General features: G+C 40.8%; 1 protein-coding gene across 20 annotated transcripts in view; it reads right to left on the minus strand.

Moving 5' to 3' along the window:
* Positions 1-25,803, minus strand: part of Tmcc1 (transmembrane and coiled-coil domain family 1) — a 172,728-nt gene that overhangs the window by 40,077 nt on the left and 106,848 nt on the right. Inside the window, exon 1 of one of the 20 annotated variants that reach the window (XM_042273897.2) lies at positions 13,526-21,795. The exons of 18 other annotated variants lie outside the window; for them this stretch is intronic. In XM_042273897.2, coding sequence (XP_042129831.1) covers positions 13,526-13,567 — 42 coding nt within the window. In that variant the 5' untranslated portion in view covers positions 13,568-21,795. Of the gene's footprint in view, positions 1-13,525; positions 21,796-25,803 lie in introns of those variants that run through there. One more of the 20 variants, XM_042273899.2, reaches the window with a different exon arrangement.

Genomic DNA, 25,803 nt, shown 5'->3' on the forward strand with positions numbered 1-25,803 from the left:
AAGGGACTCACATAGCCCAAGTTGGTCTTAAACTCACTATGTAGTAGAGGATAACCATAAACTCCTGCCTCTACCTTCCAAGTGCCAGAATTACAGATGTACAACAATACTCCTAGCTACCTTTCTGGATTTGTTATGGTCTGAATGATTAAAATACCATGTAACACTATAGTACAGAAGGGTAACCATAATTCAGTATAATTAGGCATTTCATAAAGAAACAGTAGCAAGGACTTTGAAGGTGCCAACAAAAGAGATGACCAATGATTAAGGAGTTAGAAATAGTAATCACTTTAATTTGATCACTACAGATCATCCAAACAGATCTGATTATCATGAGTAAGGGTTTGTAGTTCACTCAGGGGCATAGACATGGTTCTGAGTTTGTGCTCCAGCACCACAAAGGAACAAAAACCAAGGGCTGGAGAGATAGCTTATCAGTTAAGAGCACTGGCTGTTCTTCCTGAGTTCAATTCCCAACAATTACATGGTGCTCACAACCATCTACAATGAGATCTGGTGCCCTCTTCTGGTGTACAGACATACATGAGGGCAGAACACTGTATTCATAATAAACAAATAAATCTTAAAAAAACAAAACAAAACAAAACAAAAACCAACTTAAAAAACAATAAAACAGAGGAAAATATCAGGTCCTGGAGAAAAAGGTTATTCTTTGGGAAGACACTAAGGACCTTAGCAGGGCATTCCTTTGTGTGTTTATATTATGTCCTATAAACTATATTGATTAAACAACCAGGTAGTATTTCTTTCTTTCTTTTCTCTTGGGTTTTCCAGAGGGAGTTTCTCTGTGTAGCCCTGACTGTCTTGGAACTTGCTCTGTAGATCAGACTGGTCTCTGCTTCTGACGTGCTGAGATTAAAGGCCTGGGCCACCACACCTGCCTTCAGGTATTGTTTATATCTTAATCAGGGGCCCACAATGACTTAGTTAACTTTTTGTTTTTGTGAGGCACAATCTCATTATGTAGCCCAGGCTTGCTTCCAATTCATGATCTTCCTGCCCCATTCCTGCAGTGGGATTACAGGTCTGTACTAGGGTGTGGAGATAAACGCATTTAATCCCAGCACTTAGGAAACAAAGGCAGGTGTTTTCTGTGAGCTTCAGGTCAACCAGGGCTTCCAGTTGAGCCAACGGGCACTGAAGTGAGAGGTAAATGAAACAGTCATGGGTGGCAGAGAACATATTTGTAGGGAAGGCCTTAGTTAGCTGGGAATCCATGGCCCTCAAAGAATCTTCTGTATCTGTCCTCTTACTCCAACCCCAAAACTAGATCAGTTCAAAGTCCCAAATTGTATTAACTTCCCACTGGAACTCAGGAAAAGGGACATTTTTGTTTGACTACAGTTGCTCTTAATTATGTAAAAGCTAATATCATCCAGTGGGCAGGGAAGCACAGAAACTACAAAGCCAGGAGCTGGAAATGGTCATATGAGCATCTAAATAGGGCAAGCATTTTCTTTCACTGTTAGAGCCAATTAGTTGAGAAAGGAGGACACAGAGTTTTCTCCCTTAGTGGCAGAGTTGTAAGATTTCCAAAAAGAATATTGGCATTGACCATTTCAGACTAGCTAAAACAATACATCAAAAATGAGTACAGGGGCTGGGCATGGTGGCACCTATGTTTAATTCCAGCACTCAGGAGGCAAAGGCAGGTGGATTTCTGTGAGTTTCAGGTCAACCTGGTTTATATAGTGAGTTCCAGGACAGTCAGGGCTATGTAGAGACCTTGTTTCAACAACAATGAAGATAGGAGGTGGTGGGATGGCTCAGTGGATGGAGGCACTCAATGACCTGAATTTGATGCATACACATGCAAGGACACAGACAAACAAACAAACAAACAAACAAACAATCATGAAAAGTGCAGCATTTAATAAACATTTGAGATACTATAATGTTATTCACTTCTGTCTGGTCCATCTTCTGTTTCTATAACAAAATCCCAGAAACCATGTGACTGATAGGTATACAAGTTCATTTAGCTCATGGTTCTGGAAACTGGATAGCACTGGCACCTGGGTCAGGGATTTCCTGCTGTACTAACAAAGTACAGGGCACTTCACGGTGAGATGGGGCAAGAATGCTGCTGCTCGCTCTCTCTCTCTCTCTCTCTCTTCATGAAGCTGCTCAGGCCACTGTGGAGGCCCCATTCAAATTTCATCTAATCCTAATTATTTCTCAATGGTCCCTCTTCCAAATACCATTATCATTTGATGTGGGGAGTCATGTTTTATCATATGAACTTTTAGGAGGTCCATTCTAATCCATGGCAATCACCTTAAGGGAAAAAGGTGCTGCAGGGGCTTTTCATAGCAGCAATCACCGTAAATCCTGCATGGTGACACATGGCCTTACATGAGGAAGTGCTGGGAAATTCCCAAGCAATCCCTCCAACAAAAAAAGGTGTGCAGAAATTTATTTTGTAAGATGAAGAGCCCAATATTCTCAAGGTGATGAGAATAGAGAACGTCTCTAAACCCAAAGCCCACAAGGCACAATTGTTTTCAAGATTTCCAGAAGTCGAGTAGGAAGTGTACTTTCACTCTTAGGCAGATTAAAATGACATTTAATGTATTTAATTTTGTTTGGAACTCAAAACTGCACATGGTATTGCTATATTAGTACTATTCAGATACATGCCTGGCTATTAAGATTGTGAGTTTGTGGTCAGCCTGGGATACATAGCAAGACCCTGTCTCAATTTGGAGGAAGAAAAAAACCTGGCTCTAAGTCCTTTCCTTTTGTTATTTTTAAATGAAAATAATGTCCAATATTATATAGAAACATTTTCAAAATAGCCTTTTCCTTCCCTTTTTGGCAGAACTAGGTATTGAACCTACACCTTAAACATCTGAGGGAAGTACAATTTCACTGACTGACAGTCTCAGAATAGTAGTTTCTCCAGGAAGGAAAACAACCAAGCAACCAAGACTCCTTGGGGCAGGGAGGGCTTTCTCTCCACAGTAGAGTGTATGATAGCATGAACAAGGACTCAGGTTCAAGCCCAGAACAAGGCAAACAGCAAATAACCACAGAATCCAGGCTAACTAAAGCTTAATCTTCCAAATGATCTTCCATGCTAAATAAAGGAACTCAACATGTTATTTCAAAAGAAGAAAATGAATCATCATAACTTAGTATACTACCAGAAAACTACCCTCAGAGGAAGCATGGGCAAACTATACTGTTAAAAAATGCTAACAGGAGCAGAAGATGGTCTGTAGATAAAGTGCTTGCCAGTCAAGTGTGTGGTATGGAGTTCAGATCCATAGACCCCAGGTAAATGCTGGATAGGTGTGAGAGCCTCCCTGTAATTCCAAGAGCAAGCTGGTGAGGTAGATTAGCCAAAGTGACAAACTTGGGCTCAAATGAGAAACTCTGCCTCAATATATAAGGTGGAGAGAAACTGAGGAAGACACCCTACATCAATTTTAGGCCTCTACAAGTATGTTCACATGTGCACATGTAGTCACAAACACACATACACATCCGTATACATCACCCACATACATAAGCAAATACATTTAAAGGCTGGAGAGCTGGCTCAGAGGTTAAGAGCAATGGCTGCTCTTGCAGAGGATCTGGGTTTGGTTCCCTGAATCCACATGGTGGCTCACTGGAATCTTTAACTCCTGTTCCAGGGAGGGATCTGATGCTCTCTTCTGACCCCTGCAGCCAGTGCATATACAGTGAATATACATGCACGCAGGCAAAATACTCATCAACGTAAAAATAAATCTTTTAAATTAAAAGTGTGCTTCACGTTATAGTCTATCGCTGTTAGAGGGAGAGCTCTAACTCTCTTCAAAGTCCAACTTAGATAGCTATTAGATTTCTAAATTTTAGGTGAATATTGACTAAGACTCTTTATTCAGCCAAAACTTCTATTGATTTCTGAGCTTTTTCCTGAGTACAACTGTGTCCTTCCTAAAATCCAGTTCTATCAAAATTGGTTAAGTAAGTTTTGTCTAGAACTCCTTCCTTGATATGCATCCTCTTCAGTGTCTGACCTGGCTCTTTGTCCTCTGACTGTCTTTGGGAGGAATCTTGTCAAGTCAGGCAGGCCAGAATCTCTGTTACTCTCCTGGTCATTTTCTATCATGACCACCTACGCCCCACAGCACATCCTGCTCATGTTGTACTCTTCCCACTGTGGGACCTACAGCCTGCCTCACTGTGCTCCAGCAAGCGTCACTGAAGAATTTTCAACAGGTAGTTGTATAAATATGAAAAGTGAACATATTGTCAGAAATTAAGAAAATTGCTAAAAATAATGTTATTTGATGAGTTAGTTCATGTCAGTGTGAAAACAAAGTTTTATTTTTATTTGTTCTTTGCAAAATATCAGTTGTCACAGATGGCCTGGGGGAAAAAAGTACAAAACCATGACACCGTTTAACCAGTTAGCTTTATCACTGTTGCTTTGCCACTAAACTGCAGAGAACCCCAGAGTTTCAAAGAAATGCCTTCTGAATATTAAGACAGTTACCAGAGTGAAGATAAAGAGCTATAACAAGAATGAAGAAGCAGGAGTGAAAACTAGCTATCGGCTGGCAACGTACCAAAAGGAAGTCTTTTTCAACCTCTTCCATCATATTACAAATAAAGAAACAAATAACCAGTTTCTCAACCTTTCACCCTTCCTCTTGAGATGCCATCACATGACTGTAATCTACTGTTTGGCAACATTAAGCTCAAGACATCAGGCCATAGTAAATGGGTTTGAGGTGTGCTAGTCTCCTTAAGAGACAGATCTGAGTCCTTGTTTTTCCACCTATCCTCTCTGAGCTTAAAATAATCGGGGTCTCCAGGATGGCTGAGCAGGTAAAGGCACGTGTAGTCAAGCCTGATGAGCTGGGTTTGATCTTTAGAACCTACATGGTGGCAGGAGAAAATTGACTCGGGTGTATTTTTCTCTTCTCTCTTCTCTCCTCCCTTCTCCCCGCCCCCCCCCAATAAAATGCAATTAAAATGAGTCAAAGTTTAGAACCAAGAAATAAGAAGAAAACAGATAAAGCATCAACAGGATCACCACGCAAGAGGAAAGGTGAGCTGTCAAAGGACAGTGAGCTGCAGGAGGTTACCAGCACCAGACAGAGCAGGTATTTAATGAGTTCTGATGAACACGAACATGCATCTTTGGGATTAGAAAGCAGAAAAAGAACACGTTACTCCATTATGTGCTGGATGAGCTCAGGCTAAGCTACCTTGTTTTTCTATACTGTTTCCAGGCCTTCTGCATTGGCAGTTTTTACTTAAGAGTCAAAAAGGCTTGAAGAAAAGAGGTGAGACCGCTGAGAGGATTACTCAAAATTAGTGCAGACTGGAGTGCAACAGAAGCAGAGCATGTTAAAACAAACCAATAGCTCTTCTGCAAGCTGCTGCCTCTGTCTGGGCGATGAAGAAGAGTGAAGAAAGCTGGGGCCCTTGTTTCCAGCATAAGAAGAGGAGAATGTGACTCAAATATGGGAAAAGAAAGCAGGATTAGTTTAGGGAATGAAAAATTCTAATTTCAATTTCAAATACTCTAAACTGCCCTTCGGGAAAAACAGTCCCTTACACAAATGGTTAGAACAAAAGCAAAGACCCGCAAGTTTTGATTCAAAGTGAACAGAGTCTCTAAGACATGTTATGACTTGTGCAGTATTTAGGTTGAAAACCATGAAGCCCAAGGTCCACGTGTTCTGGCCTAGTACTCATGTGCACCGTCAACACAGAGTAGCAGTGAATGAATGTGGATGATCTGTTTTTAAAGCAGGCTTAGAAAATCAGTATATGCAGCTGGTTGTGGTGGCTCACAAGCATAATCCCAGCACTGGAAGCCTAAGGAAGAAGGATGGCCAGGGGTTTGATGTCAGCCTTGTCCACAGAGTAAGATCCAGTCTTGAGAAAACACAGGGGGCAATCAATACATCACTGTCTCTAGTTTTTCTTAGCTTTGGCAGCTGCCTAAAAGATAAACATTTTCCATCTTCCTAGGAATATGACAAAATTATTTTACCTCCTTATAATCTGATTAAAATTAATTTTCAAAACACTTAAGATACTTGCTCTACAAACACAAGTACCTGAGTTCAATTTCTAGAACCTGTATTTAAAAAAATGCTCGTGTAGGGGAACAGGGGGAAGGGGTGGAGATGGCTCAGTGGTTAAAAGCTGCTCTTGCAGAGGACTCAGGTTGGGTTCCCAGCACCCACATGACAACTCACAACTGTCTCACCACTCCTGTCTCAGGGTAGCCAATGCCCCCTTCTAGCCTTCTCTGGTATCAGGCACAAAGGTGGTGCACAGACACAAAACATCCATACATTAAAATAAATACACTTTTTTTTTTTTTTTTTTTTTTAAAGCTGGATGGCCAGGCATGTGGATCTCAGTAAGTTCAATACCATCTTGGTCTACACAGTGAGCTCTAGGTCAGCCAGGGCTTCCCCAGTATTTGGGGAGCTGAGGCAGAAAGATCTATGATGCCCTGTCAGAGATTCACAAATGTGAGATAGCTGTTCACAAGGTGTGCTGACCTGTGCTTTCTTTGTGAATTTCTCTGGATTCCAATGCTTTTGTTCAAGTTAACTATTCTTTTTAGCTGTGTGACATCTTCCACTCTAATTAAGCAAGTCAAGGAATTAATGAAGGGTTGATCAGAACAAAGAGCACCCTGAAGCAAACCATTAGACCTTCTTCCATACTGACATGTATCCAAATTAGCTATAAAGTTACACAACAGGACTCTGTTAAATGCTGAGCTGAAATCCAGATACTCTGTTCTGCCCCACAACAATCCTACTAGAAATGAGTTTAACCTGTAATAACTTAAGTTTAGAAATATGATTCACTGCCGGGCGGTGGTGGCGCATGCTTTTAATCCCAGCACTCGGGAGGCAGAGGCAGGCGGATCTCTGTGAGTTCGAGGCCAACCTGGTCTACAAAGTGAGTTCCAGGAAAGGTGCAAAGCTACACAAAGAAATCCTGTCTTGAAAAACAAAAAACAAAACAAAACAAAAATCTGATTCACACTTTAGTAGTTAGGATTTCCTTTATAAAGCATTTATTTATACACTTTTATTTTTATCTTTTTTTTTTAAATTTATTTATTTATTATGTATACAGGAGAGGGTGCCAGATCTCTTTACATGTGGTTGCTGGGAATTGAACTCAGGACTTCTGGAAGAGCAGTCAGTGCTCTTAACCTCTGAGCCATCTCTCCAGCCCTTTTTTTTTTTTTTGGTTTTTCGAGACAGAGTTTCTCTGCGTAGCTTTGCGCCTTTCCTGGAACTCACTTGGTAGCCCAGGCTGGCCTCGAACTCACAGAGATCTGCCTGGCTCTGCCTCTCGAGTGTTGGGATTAAGGGTGTGCGCCACCACCGCCCGGCCACTTTTATTTTTAATGAATATAATCAAGTGCTAAGGAACCTGAGAACTTATTTCTCAAAGCATTAACAATCTCTAGAGAATATTATTGTTTGCCTTTTTAAAAAAGGTATTTTACAAGACAATTTTTTAAAGATTTATTTATTTATTCATTCATTACACACACACACACACACACACACACACACACACACACACACACACACACACACACAGTGTTCTGTCTGTATATATATATATGCCTGAATGCCAGAAGAGGGCACCAGATCTCATTATAGATGGTTGTGAGCCACCCTGTGGTTGCTGGGAATTGAACTCAGGACCTTTGGAAGAGCAGCCAGGGCTCTTAACCTCTTGAGCCATCTCTCCAGCTCCACCTTTTGAGATAGGGTCTCAGTACACAGCCCTGGCTGGCCTCAAACTCAGAGCTAAGACTGCCTCTGCCTCCCAAGTGCTGGGATAAAAGGCATGCACTGACTACTATGCCTGGCTGTTTATTTATTTTAACATTATTTTTAAAAGCCCTGAGTTTAGTCAGGTGTGGTGATACACAATGGTAGGAGATCATGAATTGGACAGCAGCCTGAGCTATATAGTTAATTCTATGTGCACCCCCCCACACCTCCCCACACATCCACCCACACATACCCATGCCCCCCCCCCCCCAAAGGAATAAAGTACACTGGAGGTGAGGATGGTTCTGGCCAACATTCCTAAATAGCATCAAAAGAAAAACATGGAGGGGCTGGACAGATGGCTTACAACCATCTATAACTCCAGTTCCAGGGGATACGATGCCCTCATGGGCACCAGGTACTTGTGTGGTACAGAGACATATATACAGGCAAGATATGCCTATGAATTAAAAAAATAATAAGAAAAGGTGCCTAAGTACTAAAACGATCTACTTTTAGGTTAAAGGGTTAGGCTTTTTACCTATCTTGTGAAGTTTGCAAGGCAGCTGTTCTTCAATTTTAAACTTGAAGAACCCAAAATTAATGTGAAGGCAGAATGCTTTAAAGACGAAGGATTACTTTGAGATCAAAGTAAATCTAAGATTCACATTAGAAATCCATGTGTGTCGCTGATAACTGTGTTCTGTCTTCTCTTGTGGCTAATCCTAAGCAGTCAAGTCAATGACAATGAACTCTCAGGTTGGTTATAGAAACACAGAACTCTATTTGGAGATAAGGCCTTTACAGAGGCATTAACTACACATACCTATGTTAACAATTACTGATGAGGAAGATCCTTAATCAAAGGTCAAATGCTTTCTTTGACAAGATGGTGAGGTCAGGGTATGTTCAATCTAAGTCCTTCATGTGCCTAGACTTCTAAAAAGTCTATGTCATCCATCCATCCATCCATCCATCCATCCATCCATCCATCCATCCATCCAATCCATCCACCCACCTACCCACCCATCTACCATGTGTCCCACACATGTGGAGCCCAAAGGTTAACTTGCAGGACTTTGTTCTCTTCTTCCTATATATGGGCCATGGGGATCTAACTACTCAGGTCCATCAGGTAGGGCAGCAAGCACCTGCTAAGCCATCTTACCAGCCCTAGGAAATTGTTTTCTAAATCTAATATAACTGAATATAAACAGAGAATGCATATAGTTTGTAGCTTAAATTTCTACTTCTGAGAGCCATAGGAAAATGTATTACTTTCATTTAAAATTTTTATTTAATTTACTTATTTTCTATGTGTGTGGCCAGAAGACAACCTCAGACCCCCTTCATAAGTCAGTTCTCTCCTTCCATCATGTGGGCCCTGGGAACTAATACGTAGGATATCAAGCTTCACAGCCTTTAACCACTAAGCCATCTTACTTTATTTTGTTTGTGTGTGTGCGCGTGCACGTGCGTGTGCGCGTGCACGTGCGTGCGTGCGTGCGTGCGTGCGTGCGTGTGAGGAAGGGGATGGGGTAGGTGTTCATCATTAGGCTTAGCAGCAAGTGCATCTTGCTGGCCCTCATATTACTTTATTTTAAAAGCCAATTTATACAAGTCTGTCCATGAGTATGCATATACATGTACTCATCTAAGCACCCTACATTGCAAGATCCTTAGGAGTTTTCTAGTGAAAGAGCCTTATTTCACAATAAAGAATAAAAGTGCTGGCATGCTAACTGAATTCCTCTTGTTCCTATCTAGTTACAGCAGGGTTGGCTCCATAAGCTAGTCATCCTGAACCTCACCTCACCATGTTCACCAGAGACAACTGGGACTAGGCAGCAGTGCAGCCCTGAGTCTTGGCCTCCAAATGGAAATGCTCCTTCTGCTCAGTCTGAACCATGACCACATAGCCAGTGAGAACAGAGATGTTTGTCATATTCGAATCCTGTTTTCAGACCTTAAGAGTTGAGCATGGCTCTTCAGATTTGCTCCCTGCAAATGCCAAAAGCTGTTCTCAGCTCTAAGTTTTATGTCCTCTTTCCTTCATTTAGCCCCAAAACTCAGAGGTAATCTGGAATATAATTAATTCAATGGAGAATAACAACAAAACAAGTAACACAAGCAATTTACCACTGCTTCCACAAGGGACAATCCTAAGATAAACAGGTACTGGACAGTTTCATTAAGAACCATCCCTGGGGGCTGGAGAGATGGCTCAACTCTGGTTGATAATTGTTAACAGTGGCTGCTCCTGCAGAGGACTAGGGGATGTAATGCCCTCTTCTGGTTTAGGTGATAAAAGTTCTGTCCTCTTGTTTCTCCAATTTTGTGACCTGGTTCTACATTTATCCATCCATCCATCCATCCATCCATCCATCCATCCATCCATCCATCCATCCATCCATCCATCCATCCATCTTTGGTTGTTCAAAACAGGGTTTCTGAGTGTATCCCTGGCTGTCCTGAAACTCATTCTGTAGACCAGGCTAGCCTCGAACTCACAGAGATCTGCCTGTCTCTGTCTCCTGAGTGATATAGATATATAGGCTATAGAGATAAGAAAAAGGGTAGATTAAGAAACCTACTTTTAAAGAACAACAACTTGTTTAAAATGTTTTACATTGGTATAGATTTTAGTTTATGTTTAAAATGTTTTACATTGGTATAAATTTTAGTTTATTGATACAAACTTAAAGTTAATTTTGTTATCCTGTATATATATTTCTATTCTTGTTTGAGGTATTATGCTTATGTAACTCATTTAAAATTGTAATGGATAATTAAGAAATAGATTAATAATTAGTCATCTATGATAATCATATTTATAGCCATGTTAAATAAGTCTTCTAGGTATACATAGATATATTTCAGATAGATAGATAGTCTTCAAACACTTCAAAGACCTACAAAATATGACATTTAAAATGTTTTAAAAATTTAGACGTTTTGGACAGTGAGACATGTCTGCTTCTGGTAGCACTGGATTTACTTCGGAGAGCTAGGAGCACCGCAGAAAGGGTAAGGTTTTAGCTCTGAGCTCTGACCTCTTGGCTTTCTCTTTTACATTGGTTCTGTGTTTCTTATTTAATAAGATGGTTGGTTACATCTACACTTGAGTGCTGGGATTAAAGGCATGTACCACCACCCGGCTTTGGTTCTATATTTTAATAATGAAAATTAAGGGGCTGAGGAGAAGGCTCAGTCATTTCTTGCTTACCTTGTTAAGACTGAGGTCCTGGGTTTGATCCCCGTGCACACATAAAAAAGCCAGGCATGGGGGCACATGTATATAATCCTAGTGCCAGGGAGGCAGGGCAAGCCAAACCCTGGAGCTTGTTGGTGAGCCAGCCTATCTTACATGGTGAATTCCAGGTTCACTGAGAGACAATCTTAAATAGATAAGGTAAACAGTTCCTAAGGAACGACACTTGAAGGTGACCTCTAGGCTTCATATGCCAGAGATTTGGATGTGAGAGAAATTTTATTATATCATAAAAAAACCAAAAATAACCACTTAATAAAGCAACAGCTCAATGTATATTAAACTTAGGTTTAAAGTACAGCATCTGTATGTGTCTAAGCTTGTTCTAAGTTGAAATTTTTGAGTGTCTGTAGAAAAAGCTCATATAATATTGACAAGGAATTATTTAGAATGTCTGTAGCCTTAACATAAATATATAAAGGTGTGGCCACTGCAGGGTTACTGAGAAAGGAAAAAGGCAAAAATCTTTAGAATGGAGCAACCTCTGGAGACACTACAAAATTGTAAACATTTAAAATGTAGATGAATTCAATAAGTGACTTCTAGAGTTCTCCTTTCTTCAAATTCCACACTGATTTTCTACAGTCAGCTATATTTTCCCTTTTTGCAAGTCTTCCTTCAAAACATGAATTCTGCAGTATAGAAGGTGTTCAGCTCTCACAAATGGTCCCAGTTTACAGCCTCTTGATGTATCTAGTCCTGTTAAGAATCTGAGATGTGGAAGCAGGTACCTCATTGCTGAATATTTAAATCACTGCTTCAGTAAGAACACTTTAGTTGACCAGAGTGGATTATTTGTTTGAATAAGAGACAGAAACTCACTCAGGCACACTGTGTTTCAGAAAATTATTTCGTGTGTGTGTGTGTGTGTGTGTGTGTGTGTGTGTGTGTGTGTGTGTGTGTAAGGGGTACTGAGGATTGGACCTAGGGTTTCTGCATGCCATGCAAGTGTCTACAACTGAGCTATACCCTGTTGGGTCACCCTAGCTCTAAAGAGATTTCTACTAGTTAATACAAGTGCAAGGTAAAGACAAATGAAATGTTTCAGTCTGTCCTACGTTTCTGTCTCACAGTGGCACTGACGGAGTACAAATGTAACCTGACTGTGTCTGCCCTTTCTCTTAGGGCTTGTCTAGGAATACTTTCCCTTCTACCACTCCACTCAGCCTGCACTACCATTCTTTTCTTTTTCCCTCACAGATTTATAATTTTTAATTACTTGTGTTTCTAAATGTGAGTGCAGGTTTCCATGGTAGCTAGAGCTGCTAGATCCCCTAGGTCTGGAGTTATAGGCAGTTGAAATTCACTTGTTGTGGGTGCTGGGAACCAGACTTGGGTCCTCTGCAAGAGCAGTATGCACTCTTACCTACTGTGCCATCTCTCCAGCCCTTGTACAAGCATTCTTACTAAAACATTGATAAATAAACTGACCTTTTATAACTTCAGAACAAACACACCATGTGCCAAGGTTTTAGGATTCAAGATTCAGAACAAACAGAAAAGGAGGGTACAGATCAGAAGCACAAATCTGCTAATAAAGTTGGCATTTAAAATATCAAACTCCAGAACGAAAAATCTGTTTGGAGCTTAAGTCCAACTGCTCACAAGCAAACAGTATTAATTTTAGAATAAGGAAAAAAAAAACCTCTAAAGAATTGGCTTTGCTTTAAAAAAATTATCTCCTAGAAAGTATCTATGTATTGTTTATAAAAGCAACCCATAGTGAACTCAATCTAATGGCTCAGTTTTCTATTCAGAAAGAAAGATGAAATGTGAGCATGGGGGATGTTGCATAAAGCTGGATCATATTCCTATTAGTTCACTGCACAGCCCTGTGCTGTTGATCTAAAGATGAAAATCAACACTGAGATGTACACACTGTTCATAATTCAGAAAATCACCATGTCACAGGGAAAACAATGAAAACAAGTAGCTCAATGATAGGAATTCCTTAAAGGAGAGTGTGAGAAATATTTCAAACTGGCTTTAACTCAAATTCCTATTTGTTCTGCATGCCTGGCATCTTCACATTTAACCCAAGCCTTTCCTAATCTGCCAAGGCAAATGAAACCCTTTTGTTCACTTAAGGCAATGCTTATTTTCCAGTAACTTTTTAGCCTGAAAAACCCAGGATAACATCTATTCTGCATGGAAACAGGCCCCACACCCAAGTTGCTGGGATACTCTAGTATGATCTGAGCATGCCTACATTGCCACACAATACTCTTTGCGTTCTGTCCAAATAGCTATGAGTGAAACAAACAGTTAGGAAACAGAACAGGATTGTCTATTATCCCAACCTCACCATCTTAAAATAGCACATGCCCTGGCTGAGCTCTGCTGCTGAAAAGTGCTAAGTTCTAGCAGCTCAGTCGGTTTCCTGTGTCTGCGCAACCAGCCCCCACTTAAAGCCGTATAACTAAAGGAACGAGAAAGAGATTTATAAAAAGAGACAGATACACACACATATACAACATACGGTTTCCGAAGAGAGTGCCGGTTCCATGCTTGTGAGGGAGGAGGACGAATATGCCGAGTAACCCCTGAGTTTCTCCCAGGTTTGAACATGCTGTACTGTGGCATGAGGTCAGCAGACTGACTCTAGCCCTGTGAGGCTGAATTCTACCCTGACAAAGCAGTATCACTGCAATATGAAGCAAGAGTACCCAGGGCATGTTGGCAGCTGTACAGAATGGCTGTTCTAGAAAGTAATGGCAACTCCAAAACAAGAGCTCCATGCTGTCACATGAGATCACCTCCAGTCCAGTTAAGCAATGACACTCAAAACACCTTCAACACCAATCACAGGCAGCTCACAGTATTAAAATGTAGGAAAGAAATGTTCTCTTTGAACAGGAAGTGGGGAATCTGAAGAATTCATTGGTTCCCTCGACTGATATCACAAACACACTGATTCTGATTTGACAAGAGGTTGGAGTCTCCTGTTTCTGGACCCTGAGACCTGGCTGAGAAGCTCCAAACCTTCTCTGTCATTTTAATATAGAGCAGGTAGAATATTCTGAAAACCTATCTTTGGCTATGGATATACACTAGGACTGAAGGTGTGACTAATAACTTCATTTTTCACATATATCCAACTTCATGTATACCATTCTTTTCAGTGCCCCCAAAATGTCTGTAACTGTAGGGCTGAGGATACAGCTTAGCTGGCAGAGTGCTCACATAGAATGCATTGGACTCTGAGATCTGTCCCCAGCAATCTATTTCATCTTCGGCAAATCTAGCACTTCACTGAGGTGACTATGTGCACAGAATTACTCACAGTTCTTTTTCACAATCCTGATATAGGATCTGTGGTGACAGCCCATTTTTTTCTGGACATTAGCAATTTGTGCATGTATGTATGTGGAGGTCAGAAGTCAGTGACACTGGTTATCTGTTTTTTACTCTTTTGGGGGCACAGAGGCTTATTCCTAATTATGAATGTCCAGCCTTTGTTTGTTTATTTGTTTGTTTTGGTTTTTAGAGACATGGTTTCTCTGTGTAGCTTTGGAGTCTGTCCTAGAACTCACTCTGTAGCCCAGGCTGGCCTCGAACTCACAGAGATCCGCCTGTCTCTGCCTCCCGAGTGCTGGGATTAAAGGCGTGCGCCACTTTTTTTTCCTAGCCAACTTTTCTTAAGTTTAAATGATCCCATCTATCTTTTGCCTCTGGGCTTTCCCTGTTCTCTCACTCCCGTAAATCTCACTCTACTCTGTGGCTTGCTGATTGTGTAGCTGGGTGGCTGGCTCCTTTATGTCCTTCCCTTCTCTGGTTCCTTCTACATCTTCCTTCCCAGATTCCTCCCTCTATATATTCTTCCTGCCTGTCAGCCTCGCCTGTCCTTTTCCTGCCTTGCTGTTGGCCAGTTCTTTATTAGACCATCAGGTGTTTTAGACAGGCACAGTAACACAGCTTCACAGAGTTAAACAAATGCAACGTAAACAAAAGTAACATACCTTAAAATATTCTACTACGGTTATCTTCCTCAAATGTTCTCCACCTTTTAGTGAGTTTTGCCAAACTGGGAGCTCACATATTTGGTTAGCTCCAGGAATCCTCTTGTCTTTTCCTCCCTGGCACTGGACCTGGCTTTTTATATGGGTGCTGGGGATCCCAACTCAAGTCCTTGGGCTTGTTCTCTGCAAAGAGTTTACTGATTGAGCCACCTCCTTAGTCCTGCATCTACCAATTTTATTTTATTTTTTATTTTTTTTAAAGATAGGGTCTTATCATGTAGACCTGGTTATCCTGGAACTCACTATGTAAACCAGACTGGCCTTGAACTTACAGCAATCTTCCTGACACTGCCTCCCAAATGCTGGGATTAAAGGTTGTTTCCTACTGTGTCTAGTTCTCTACCAAATTTTGACATGACATACTATTATTCCCTAATTTGTTTCAATTGGAGAACAGCTTTTATATCACTTTTTATGCTTCTAGTTTGATGGCCCATGACAGGGCCCACATCTTGACGTATGTTTTACAGACATTCAGAGTAATATGTATTCTGTTGCTTGGCATGTTCTAGAATCTGGTTCAGAACAGAAGCTCAGCTCTGCTGGATCTTTGCTTACTTCCTGACTACTGGGTTCTATGAATCATGGAGAGAGGAGGAGTGCTGTCATCTCTAACTGTGGATCGACTGAGCTTTTTAGTGCTGCCAGCTTCCCTTCCTACTTCTGCGGGTCTGGTGATGTAAAGATGTTTGATGTTTCTAAGTTCCTCTGGGTAATGCTAATATCAGTGTTAAGATTTTGGATTCCTCTCACCATGTGAACTGATAATTTTATTACCTTTTCAAGTGTACGATCACTTTTTATTGTATCCTAGATATTTTGATTCTGTTGTAAAAATCTAGGTAATGCTAAGTGCATATAAAGAATAACACTGTTATCAGTGGAGCCAACCTAGTTGTACTCAAGTCTCTGGCCAGCCTCCTGGAGACTGTGTTCCAACATGAGCTAAGTGTCAAAGTCTTTGCAATGCTAAGCAGATCTGCTCCACATGTGCACCAAGCCCAATCAACACGGGACCCAGCCATAGTCTAAGCTGCACTTTGTTCCTCACAGCCTGTTTGGGGCCAGATTGTACATGCACAGCATATGGACACACAAGCAAGTGGAATGGCTAGTGAAACAACTGGAGTTTACTTCCTAAGTCTCCCGCCAATCTAATCACCTTATTATTTTCTGGGCAGTTGGGGGTCCTCCTTATCTAGTCAGAAGGCTGGGAACTCATGTCCTCTTCTCTCAGCCATGTAATTTCTAGACAGTGACTGCATTTGGAGATAAGCAGCTGAAAGGAATATTCCTTTCCACTGATCAGAGATGGTTTCTACCCTCAGAGTTTCAGGTTCCTGCTAGACTTCAATCTATTGTTACTAAAGAATTGTGTGAGTTTCTCAGCATAAGAGAGAAAAGAGAAAAAAGAAAAACAAGGCCTTTCTGTGCTTCTTCTGAGTATTATAATGATCTTTCTTCTTCCTTCAGCTAGAACCCAGGGCTTCTCTTAGCATTCTATTACTCACAGTGATGCCCACTTCTGGTCTGTGAATTAAAGCTTGGGGATGGATGAGGTGATAAATTTGGTGATGATACTGTAAGAAATAACACCCCTCTCCCCCATGAAAGGTAGCTTGTCCACTTGTAAAACTTTTATGCAAACCTCTTTTTTTTTTTTTTTTAAATTTTTGAGACAGTCTCACTAAGAAGCCCTGACTATCTTCCAACTCATAGAGATCTGCATGTCTCTGCTTCCCCAATGCTGGGAATAAAGGGATTAAGGGCATGAGATATCAAGCCTAGCCCCCATACAATCTTTTCATTTTTCCCACCTGGTAAAGCTTTTGTTCCCATTCCCCACTTCTAGGAACTGGATGGTCTTAGAGCAGTTTACCCTCTTCCTTCTTTCTTTCATCAATTCTTTAAAAACTAACCAATTTCAAGACTGTGAGGTCAGATCTCAGCCAACAGGGAAAAGACAGTCCCCACCTGCATTAGAATAAACCAAGTGAACCTCCTGTCCCATGTGCTTGCTAGCCTAGATTGGGTTCTGAAGTACCATTTCTGGAAAAAGAATTACCTTTACAGCATATCTTTCTGAGTTTTCAAATAGTTGCTTTAATGGCAGGTTAGAGATTCTGCCTTGAAAAAACAAGAATCAGAGATGTGGCTTAGTGGTATATTACTTACCTAGTAAACCTAAGGCTCTTAACAGTGCAAAAACAAAAATTTGGGCATTGTGATGCATACCTTAAATTCCAGCACTTAGGAGGTGAAGGCAAGGAGATCTCTGAATTCTATACAAGTTTGGTCTACATAGTAAGTGGTAGGCCAGCCAGAGCAACATAGTGAAAATCGTCTCAAAAACAAACAAAACAACAGCAACAACCAACTAAATAAACAAAAGACAATGTAATGAGGCACAGAGCACTTGGTAAGCAGTGTGCTGTGGTTTGTGTGCTGACAATATATCTAGTTCTGTACATTTAGCTTCATGTTTTTAAATTAATGGTAAATATACCTCAGACAGGCCCTTCAGGAGGGAGTCCAAAAGGTACTGTTGCCATAGTAACAGGAGCTTCACTAATGTGTAGCTCACCTTTGCTTCACTTCTAGTGGGACAGGATGTGGAGTTAGTAGATGTTCACAACCCTGACCCTGGTAGACTGTGTTCCTGTCTTATGATTAAAAAAATTTTTTTTTACATTTACTTATTTACTGGGGGTTGGGGGGCCCAATACCATGGCATGCCTGTGGAGGTTAGAATACAAGTAGCTGATTTCTTCTTCCACCTTGAATTCAGGTTGCTATGCTTGGTAATCTTTACTTGGTGAACCATCTGGTCCAGCCTACTCTATCTTTAGTTTTTAACAAAATACATAATGTTTTTAAAAATAGCAAAGATCAAAACAACAAAACAACAACAAAACCATCCCACCACCACAACAGCAGCATAGGAAAAAAGCTTATAGACTTAGCACATAAAGACAATATTTTTCAATCACACACACACACACACACACACACACACACACACACACACACACACACACACACACACACACACAGGGTCTCTGTACTACTCACTATCCTGGAGCTCACTATGTAAACTAGGCTGCACAGAGATCCTCCTGCCCCTTCCTCCCAAGCGCTGGGATCAAAGGCAGTGGGCTACCACATTCAGCTTGTATGTGTGTTTTAAGTGTCATTACCAAACAATAAAAAAGTTTAAAACGTCTACAAAGTAAAATTGCTCACAATAAGCTAAGGTTAGATTATTACTGAAGAAAAAAATTCATGCATCCTAAAAGAACAGGGCCTTACAGAAATCTCTGGTCCTTAAAGACTAGTCAAAGTTCTTCATTCCCTGACTCACCTAGAGCTAGCTACTTCTAGTCAGCCCTGCCAGTTTCTTCATGTGAATGTCCAGTACAGGCATGATATCAAAACACTAAAAACAAAACAAAACAAAACCTTTTATCTGGTATTTAATAGTGTCTTCTATGTCTACACCATTGTGCTATAACTGTATTCAGCTCAGTCACCTATGGAGGGCAGGACAGCCTAGGGGCAATAAGTCATATCATATGTCCCAGGTAAACCACCTAGGCTTGTGATATGCAGGTGTACACACTCCCATTTTTTAGGCTATATTCTTGTTAAACAGCACATGGTGTTAGTTTTACATTGCTGTGACAAAACACCCAGGCAAAGCAACTTAAGTCAGAAACGTCCTCATGCTGGGGTGAAGGCAGAGCTTCTGTCCTGGAGGGTGTGAAGCAGAGGGAATGCCTGTGGTAGAGCTTCTTCCTCCTTCCCTTTTACTCCACCCAGGTCTCAAGCTGAGGGGTGGTGCTGCCCACATTCAGGGTGTGACACCCTGCCTTCCTCAATCCTCTTAGCAACACTTCCAGACACGCCTAGAGGTGTACTTTACTAATCTCCTGGTGCTTCTCAATTCAACCAAGTTGGCAGTTCAGATGGGCTCCAGTAATACATAAATGTCTGTTGATGAAAAAAATCCTAACTCAGACTAGAAACTGCCTCTAAAAAAGTGGAACAGATGGAGGAGTGGCACACAAAAATCAACTCTACCTCAAGCAAATACAGCAACAAGCTTGGCCATTGTTTTTAGGTGTTCATTATGTTAGTCTCTTTATTTTATTTTTTTGCCTTTAAAATATTTATAGTACAAAAGCAGAAAGGAAAAATTACAGAGCTTACCCGCCAATTATGTGCTAGCGCCCAATGGTATGGCTCAGTGGCTCAGTACCTGTCTGACATGTGCAGGGCCCTGATTTTAATTTCCTAGCAGAGGAAAAGCACAACAAGCCCAATATTCTGACACTGCCTTAGCCAAGTGTATACACATACACTGTTAAACCCATGGTGCTCTGTGCCCAGAGTTCAAATGCTGGTGACTCCCTCCACCCTGTATTAGACTCTAACACCCATGTTTTAGTATTGAGCCTCTGGCAAGTTATTACTTAACCATCTTCAGAAACAGATTCAGTGCTCTTATGAAAGACTTCCTAAAACTCTCTTGACTCTTCTACCATATGAGGATACAACAAGAAAGCACCATCCAAACGAGAACAGGCCCTTAACAAAAATTAAATCTGCTGGTACCTCGATCTTGGACTCCAAAAGTGGAGGGAAGTAAAATTCCTGTTGTTTATAAATTACTTAGTCCAAAGTATCTCCAAATACACAAGAGCTGAGTACCACTAAAAATGAAAGTAAAACCAAACGCACGCACACATGCACACACACACAGACACACACATACAGAAAACAACAACAACAACAACAAAACCCAAAACCAAAACACCCTGGAGGTGGTCATGGTGGTATATACCTTCAATCCCAGCATTTGAGAGTCTAAGGCCAGCTTGGGCTTCATAGCAAGATTTTTGTCTCCAAAAACCAAACAACAATGACCACCAAAGAGAAATTACAGTTTCAATAAACATAGACTAAAAACTTCCATATGGGATATGTGGACTTAGTGACTGCTTAACAATAGCCCACCGTTTCAAAATCTTAGAACCAATTGGTGTATGACCCACCCCTCAGGGCAGGAAAGAAAACCTGTAAGCTGCAGGACTGAATTCCTTTCTTCAGAGCTACGAGTTTTGGCCTACATAGTTGGTTCCTTAATTCTAAAGCTATGTTTCAAAAAGTACATCTCTGCTCATGCACTTCATGACTAGAAATCCTGAGGCCTGGAGTTGGTTTTTGCATATTATCACGTAATTTTGTTACATATTATTATGTAATTCTGTTGTAATAACTGGCAAGTTATTAATTCACATCCTACTTTATTTCCCAAGGAGATTTTAGAGTAACTTACAAAGCCAGGCCCAGTGTCACTCTCTCTTCCTGCTGCCTTTAGATCCAGATGTAGAACTTTCAGTTACCTCTGCAGCACCAGGTCTGCCTGAAAGCCACCATGCTTTCCGACATGATGGTAATGGATTAAAACTCTGCACCCGTAAGCTAGCCCCAATTAAATGTTTTCCTTTATAAGAGTTGCTGTGGTCATGGCATCTATCCACAGCAACAAAACCCTAACTAAGACAATCACTCCACAGATAAGGTCAGCCTGGGCTACATGGACTCTTTTTTTCAAACAAAACAAAAACAAGTTTATATGCAGTTAAAAACTTCAATAAGAAATAGCATTCAAGAATAAAAGGTAATGGAGAATTGGAAGAAAGATAACTGAACTATGGATTGATATAAACTAAGGTCACTACAATTGAACACTCTGGATTTTTTCTGGTACCACCAGTTTTTACTGTAATTTTTCATTAGCTGTTAAAAAAAGTGCTAGAGAATTCACCAACAACTTAATGAAGCAAGAAACGTGTAGTAGATGAGTGTGTAAGAAATTTTTAACAATGGTTTTATAAAAGGTAGAAAGGCATCCTTTATAGATGATTCTTATTTATGTCTATGAAGTAAACCAAGGGCTTGCTGCACAATTAAGGGTTCAGTGACTAGATTCCTATATTCAATAAAGGAACCAGCTAAGGCCTGTGGCTTTTTCATAATCTTACTTGATACTGGGAATAGTCTAAGTGACAAACAGCCCATAAGCCTCTTTGCATAAGGTTTCAAATGTCAAAAGTTTAATCTGGTTTTTGTTAGTTTGGTTTTGTTTTTCTGAGACAGGGTTTCTTTGTGTAACAGCCCTGGCCATACTGGAACTCACTCTGTAGACCAGGCTGGCCTCTAACTCACAGATACAGAGTGCCAGATCAAAGGCATGTACCACCACTGTCCAGTTTAATCTGGGTTTTTAACACAAGATGGTCATCACAAGGTTGAACTCATTGGGGGCAATAGCAATGGACTATGTAGTAACAACTAAAGAATCCTCCCCTATATTTTAATTTTTCTTTACACCAAACAGGTCTAAAGCAAGAAATCCACAGAAGTCTGCTTAAGGAGTATTAGGGAATTTATTAGCATCTAAAATGAGGAAGTACACATGAATACAGAATGGAATAGACAGCTGAAGTTGTCCTCTGTTCTAACCTGGAGGGAATCCACCTGGCAGTTTGATCACACCAGCAAGCAGGAAGCAGGGAGAAGGGACCTCATGACCCCTTCCCCCAGCAAGAAGCACCACCGCCTCCTTCGGGCAGTATAGCCTAAGGGCAGAGCAAATACCACTACACAAGTCCATTGCTATGTTAATGAGGTGTTCAAAGGAAGAAAGATTTAGAAAACTATTCTGCAGTTTCAGATCCCTTGACCTTAAACACTACTTAAACAGGAGGGCGACCTAGATTAAAAATTCAATTACTCGTCCCTGTAATTTACATGCAAATGTACATATGCAAAATGAGGAGTTATTTGCTTTCTCTCCACTAATGCTTCTTAGCTCAAATGCCCTTTTTAGAAAGATTTCAGTCCTGGGAAGCTGAGTAGAGTAAGAGCGAAGTCAAGTCTCTGATCTCTAAGACTTCCTTCCTTGGTCTTCATGCGATCAAATGTCTCACAAGAGAATGGGCTCAATATGTACCAGTTACCTTTCCTACTCCATTCCTCTATCTCAGATCTCCTCTCTTAGACCATTCACAGAGGGTTCCATGTAGAAACTGGAAGTTGATCAGAAGCAGAGTTCAAAGTCCTGGGCTTCCTTGTGCCAGCCAACTTGTGAGCCTCTCCAATGGCTAAACTGCATCAACGAGCAGCAGTCCCATCACCTGATAACTTGAGGGCAGCAGCAATGGATGTATAGCACAGCGACAAAGCTTGACCTTTGTACTTGGTGTCAAAAGAGAAACAGCACAGAACAGATGAAGGAATAAAAGTGGGTCTGGTCTTCCTTTAAGAACTCTTTTTGTGTTTGGCTGTTCAGCTTATATTCCCAAACAATGTTTCCCAGCTCCCAGGAGCTCTCAACTCAGCTATTGGAAGAAGCAGTGTAAACTGATCATTAACAAAGTTTATCCCAAGTACCCCATGAGTATTTAAATTATGTGTTAAATAAAAATAAAGAATGTTGGGCTCAGTATTAGAGCATTGCCTAATATGAGGCCCAAGGTTAGATTCCTAACACCAAAACAAATAAAATAATAAAAGCATGAACACTGAAAAAATTTTACTTTCAGGCTAAAGTGACTTCAAAAAAAGTATAAGGTGCTCAAAGATCAGAGCTTCATTACAAAGTACTGAAAAGATGCTTAGGGAATGAACACAGGAGAGCTGAGAAAGGTCTTAATGAACATGACTATCAAGTCTGTGTTAGCTTCTTGGTCAGCTGAGATGTGAGCAAGCAGTTGCCAAACACTTGTATTGCCATGGAGCCAGTCGCTCACCGCTGTACTTCTCCATCATGATAGACTGCAACTACTCAAATCAAACAAAAAGTGTAAGAGTCTATATGTGGCACCTATTCCTGTCCCACAGAACACAACGTGAAACACTATTCTTGCAATCAACTTCTGGTGAAGTAGGTAAACAAACAAACAAACAAACACTAAAGGAGTAGCTGGAAGCAACAGAAAACTGAAGATTAAGCAACTTCTGAACAATGACTAGGGAAAAAGAAAAAGAGCCTTTCTGTAGGAGCCAGAAGAGTTAGCATTTTGTAAAGACATAGAAAGTGATGGTGTTACCAGGAAATAGCAGGGACAAATCTGTCGCACCCTGGTTCATGGAATCTCCCTGTGCCTTCATGTTTTAAACTGGCCTACAGTTTTTAAGCACTTATCCAAGATTCTGCAAATGTGAGATGTTACTGATGTCTATTAAAATGACTTTACATCCTATCAGGATAAGGAAATGAGACAAACAAATTTTAAAATAACCCTGATATATTTAAAGATACCCATTTTTAGTACAGGATGGAATTTACTATATAACAAAAATATATGTTTAGGTTTGGAGAGATGGCTCTGCAGTTAAGAACACTGACTGTTCTTCCTGAGGACCTGGTTTCAATTCCCAGCACCCACATGGCAGCTCACAACTGTCTGTGACTCCAGTTCCAGGGCAAGCAAAGCACCAACACACATAAAAATAAATAAATCCTAAAAAAATATATATGTTCAATTTAAACAAGAGTATGACTATGAGAACTCTAAGAAATGACCTTTTCATACAAAACCAAGTCTGTCAACCCCTTGGCTTCCAGTACTTACCTCTTCTCCCCACTGTGACTGCATCGTCTCACTGATCCTGTCTTTCCTTTGACTTTTGAACAGAAGTACAGTTTCCAGTGCACACTTGGACAAGCTCTATGTGACTGTGCTTCCAAGCACAGCTCTTCCGGGCCTTACAGATTAATCACAAAGGATGCACCTTTGACCCTGTGAACACAGGGCACTGTTCCACCTTACCTCTGAAATCATGAACCTTAGAATTCATCACCCTTCTGGAATGGTATCTTAAGCTCTTACATATCTAATAATCTTAACCTCTTATCCCATTTCTCCCAGAATCTAGTATCTTTCCAGCCACAGTCATGGTGGCAATAAAGAGATCAAGCAGAACTGGATTAGTACTGGATTTCTATTGCCACTGACAGTATGACTTTCAGAACTATTGATCACTGGTTTCTTTATTATCAAACAGGGATCTTGTATTCCTTGCAGAACTGAGACACATGTACTATCAGCTGCTGTTATCACCACTACATTGAATAGAGTCATTCTTTAGTATCCAAGGAGATCTGGGCTAGTATTCATCCTCCGTGGACTTCAAAAATCTGCAAATGTTTAAGTCCCTTATACAAGTGTAAAAAGCAGGGAAAGATAGCTCAATTAATTAAGAGCTGTCATACAGGCACGAGGGCCTGAGTATATTTCCCAGTGCCCACATAAAAAGCCAGGTGTGGTGGCATGCATCTGTAATACCAGCACTGGGGAGCTAGAAACAGATGAATCCCTAGGGCTCAATGGCCAGCCACCAGCAGAGACTATTCAGTGAGGTCTCAGATCCCCAAAAGAGGGTCTGTCTCAAAAATCAAGGTGAAACTAGTGAGATATCTCAGTGGGTAAAGGTGTTTGCCACCAAGCCTGATGACCTGAATACAATCCCCAGAACCACATGGTGTTATGCAAGAACTGAATCCTGTAAGTTGTCCTCTGAATTCCACATGTATGCCATGGCATGCACAGGTATGCACATGCATGCAAACATACTTAAGAGTAAATGAATGTAATAAAATAAAAGAATTCCAACATGCACACAACCAAACAACCAAGATAGACAATTTCTGAGAAACAACACTCAAGGCTGACCTCTGGCCAGCCTTGTATGTGCACACTCACATGTATGTCCACTTGTACACCTACATGAACATGTGCACACATGGACACAGGGTAGGATTTTCCCAGAACCCACATATAAGCAGGCTTTTTCTTTTGGGCCACCAATCAGCTCCAAAATCATGACACAGAGACCTTTTATTATTTATGAATGTTCAGCCTTATCTTATGCTCGTTTCTTGCTAGCTCTTACAGCTTACCCTGTTTCTCTTCATTCCCATTTTGTCTCAGGCCTTTTTTTAAACCTTTCTTTCCTTCTGTATGTCCTACTCCATCTAGCTGGCTGGCAGCTGCATGTCTCTTTCTCTTTCTCCTTTGTTTTCTTCTTCTCTGGAGCTTAGATTTCTCCTCCTACTTATTCTCTCTGCCCACTAGCCCCAGCTATTCCTCTCCTGTCTATCTATTGGCCATTCAGCTTTTTATTAAACCAATCAGGTGCCTTAGGCAGGCAAAGTGAAACAAATGCCAACACATCTTTTCATAATTAAACAAATACAGCACAAACAAATGTAACACACCTTCACATAGTTAAAGTAATATTCTGCAGCATAAACAAATGTAACACATCTTTGCCTCATTAAAATAATATTCCCTAACACCCACACACATTCTCCCATCTGATATAACACAATTTTCTATGTAAGCAGTTGTTATACTGTATTGCTTAGGGAATAACAGAAAATGCCTGCAAGTTTCTTACAGTTTTTTCCCCTTGACTATTTCTGGTCTGCAGTGGCTGAACCTACACTTGTAGAACACATACAGAGTTTATGAACACAAGGCAGGATCCTACTGCAGGCACCATTAACCCAACACCCTCCTCTGCCCTGCTTTTGCTCCTGCACTCACACAGGCACATCTTCCTTGTTATCTATCTTTTAATTTGAGTTAAAAACATCTTCTCTGTCATATAAAATCAAAGCCTTTCTTTGCATTTTGCTAGTTTTATTTGC

The sequence above is a fragment of the Peromyscus maniculatus genome, chromosome 3, assembly GCF_049852395.1.
Source record: "Peromyscus maniculatus bairdii isolate BWxNUB_F1_BW_parent chromosome 3, HU_Pman_BW_mat_3.1, whole genome shotgun sequence".
Lineage (NCBI taxonomy): Eukaryota > Metazoa > Chordata > Mammalia > Rodentia > Cricetidae > Peromyscus > Peromyscus maniculatus.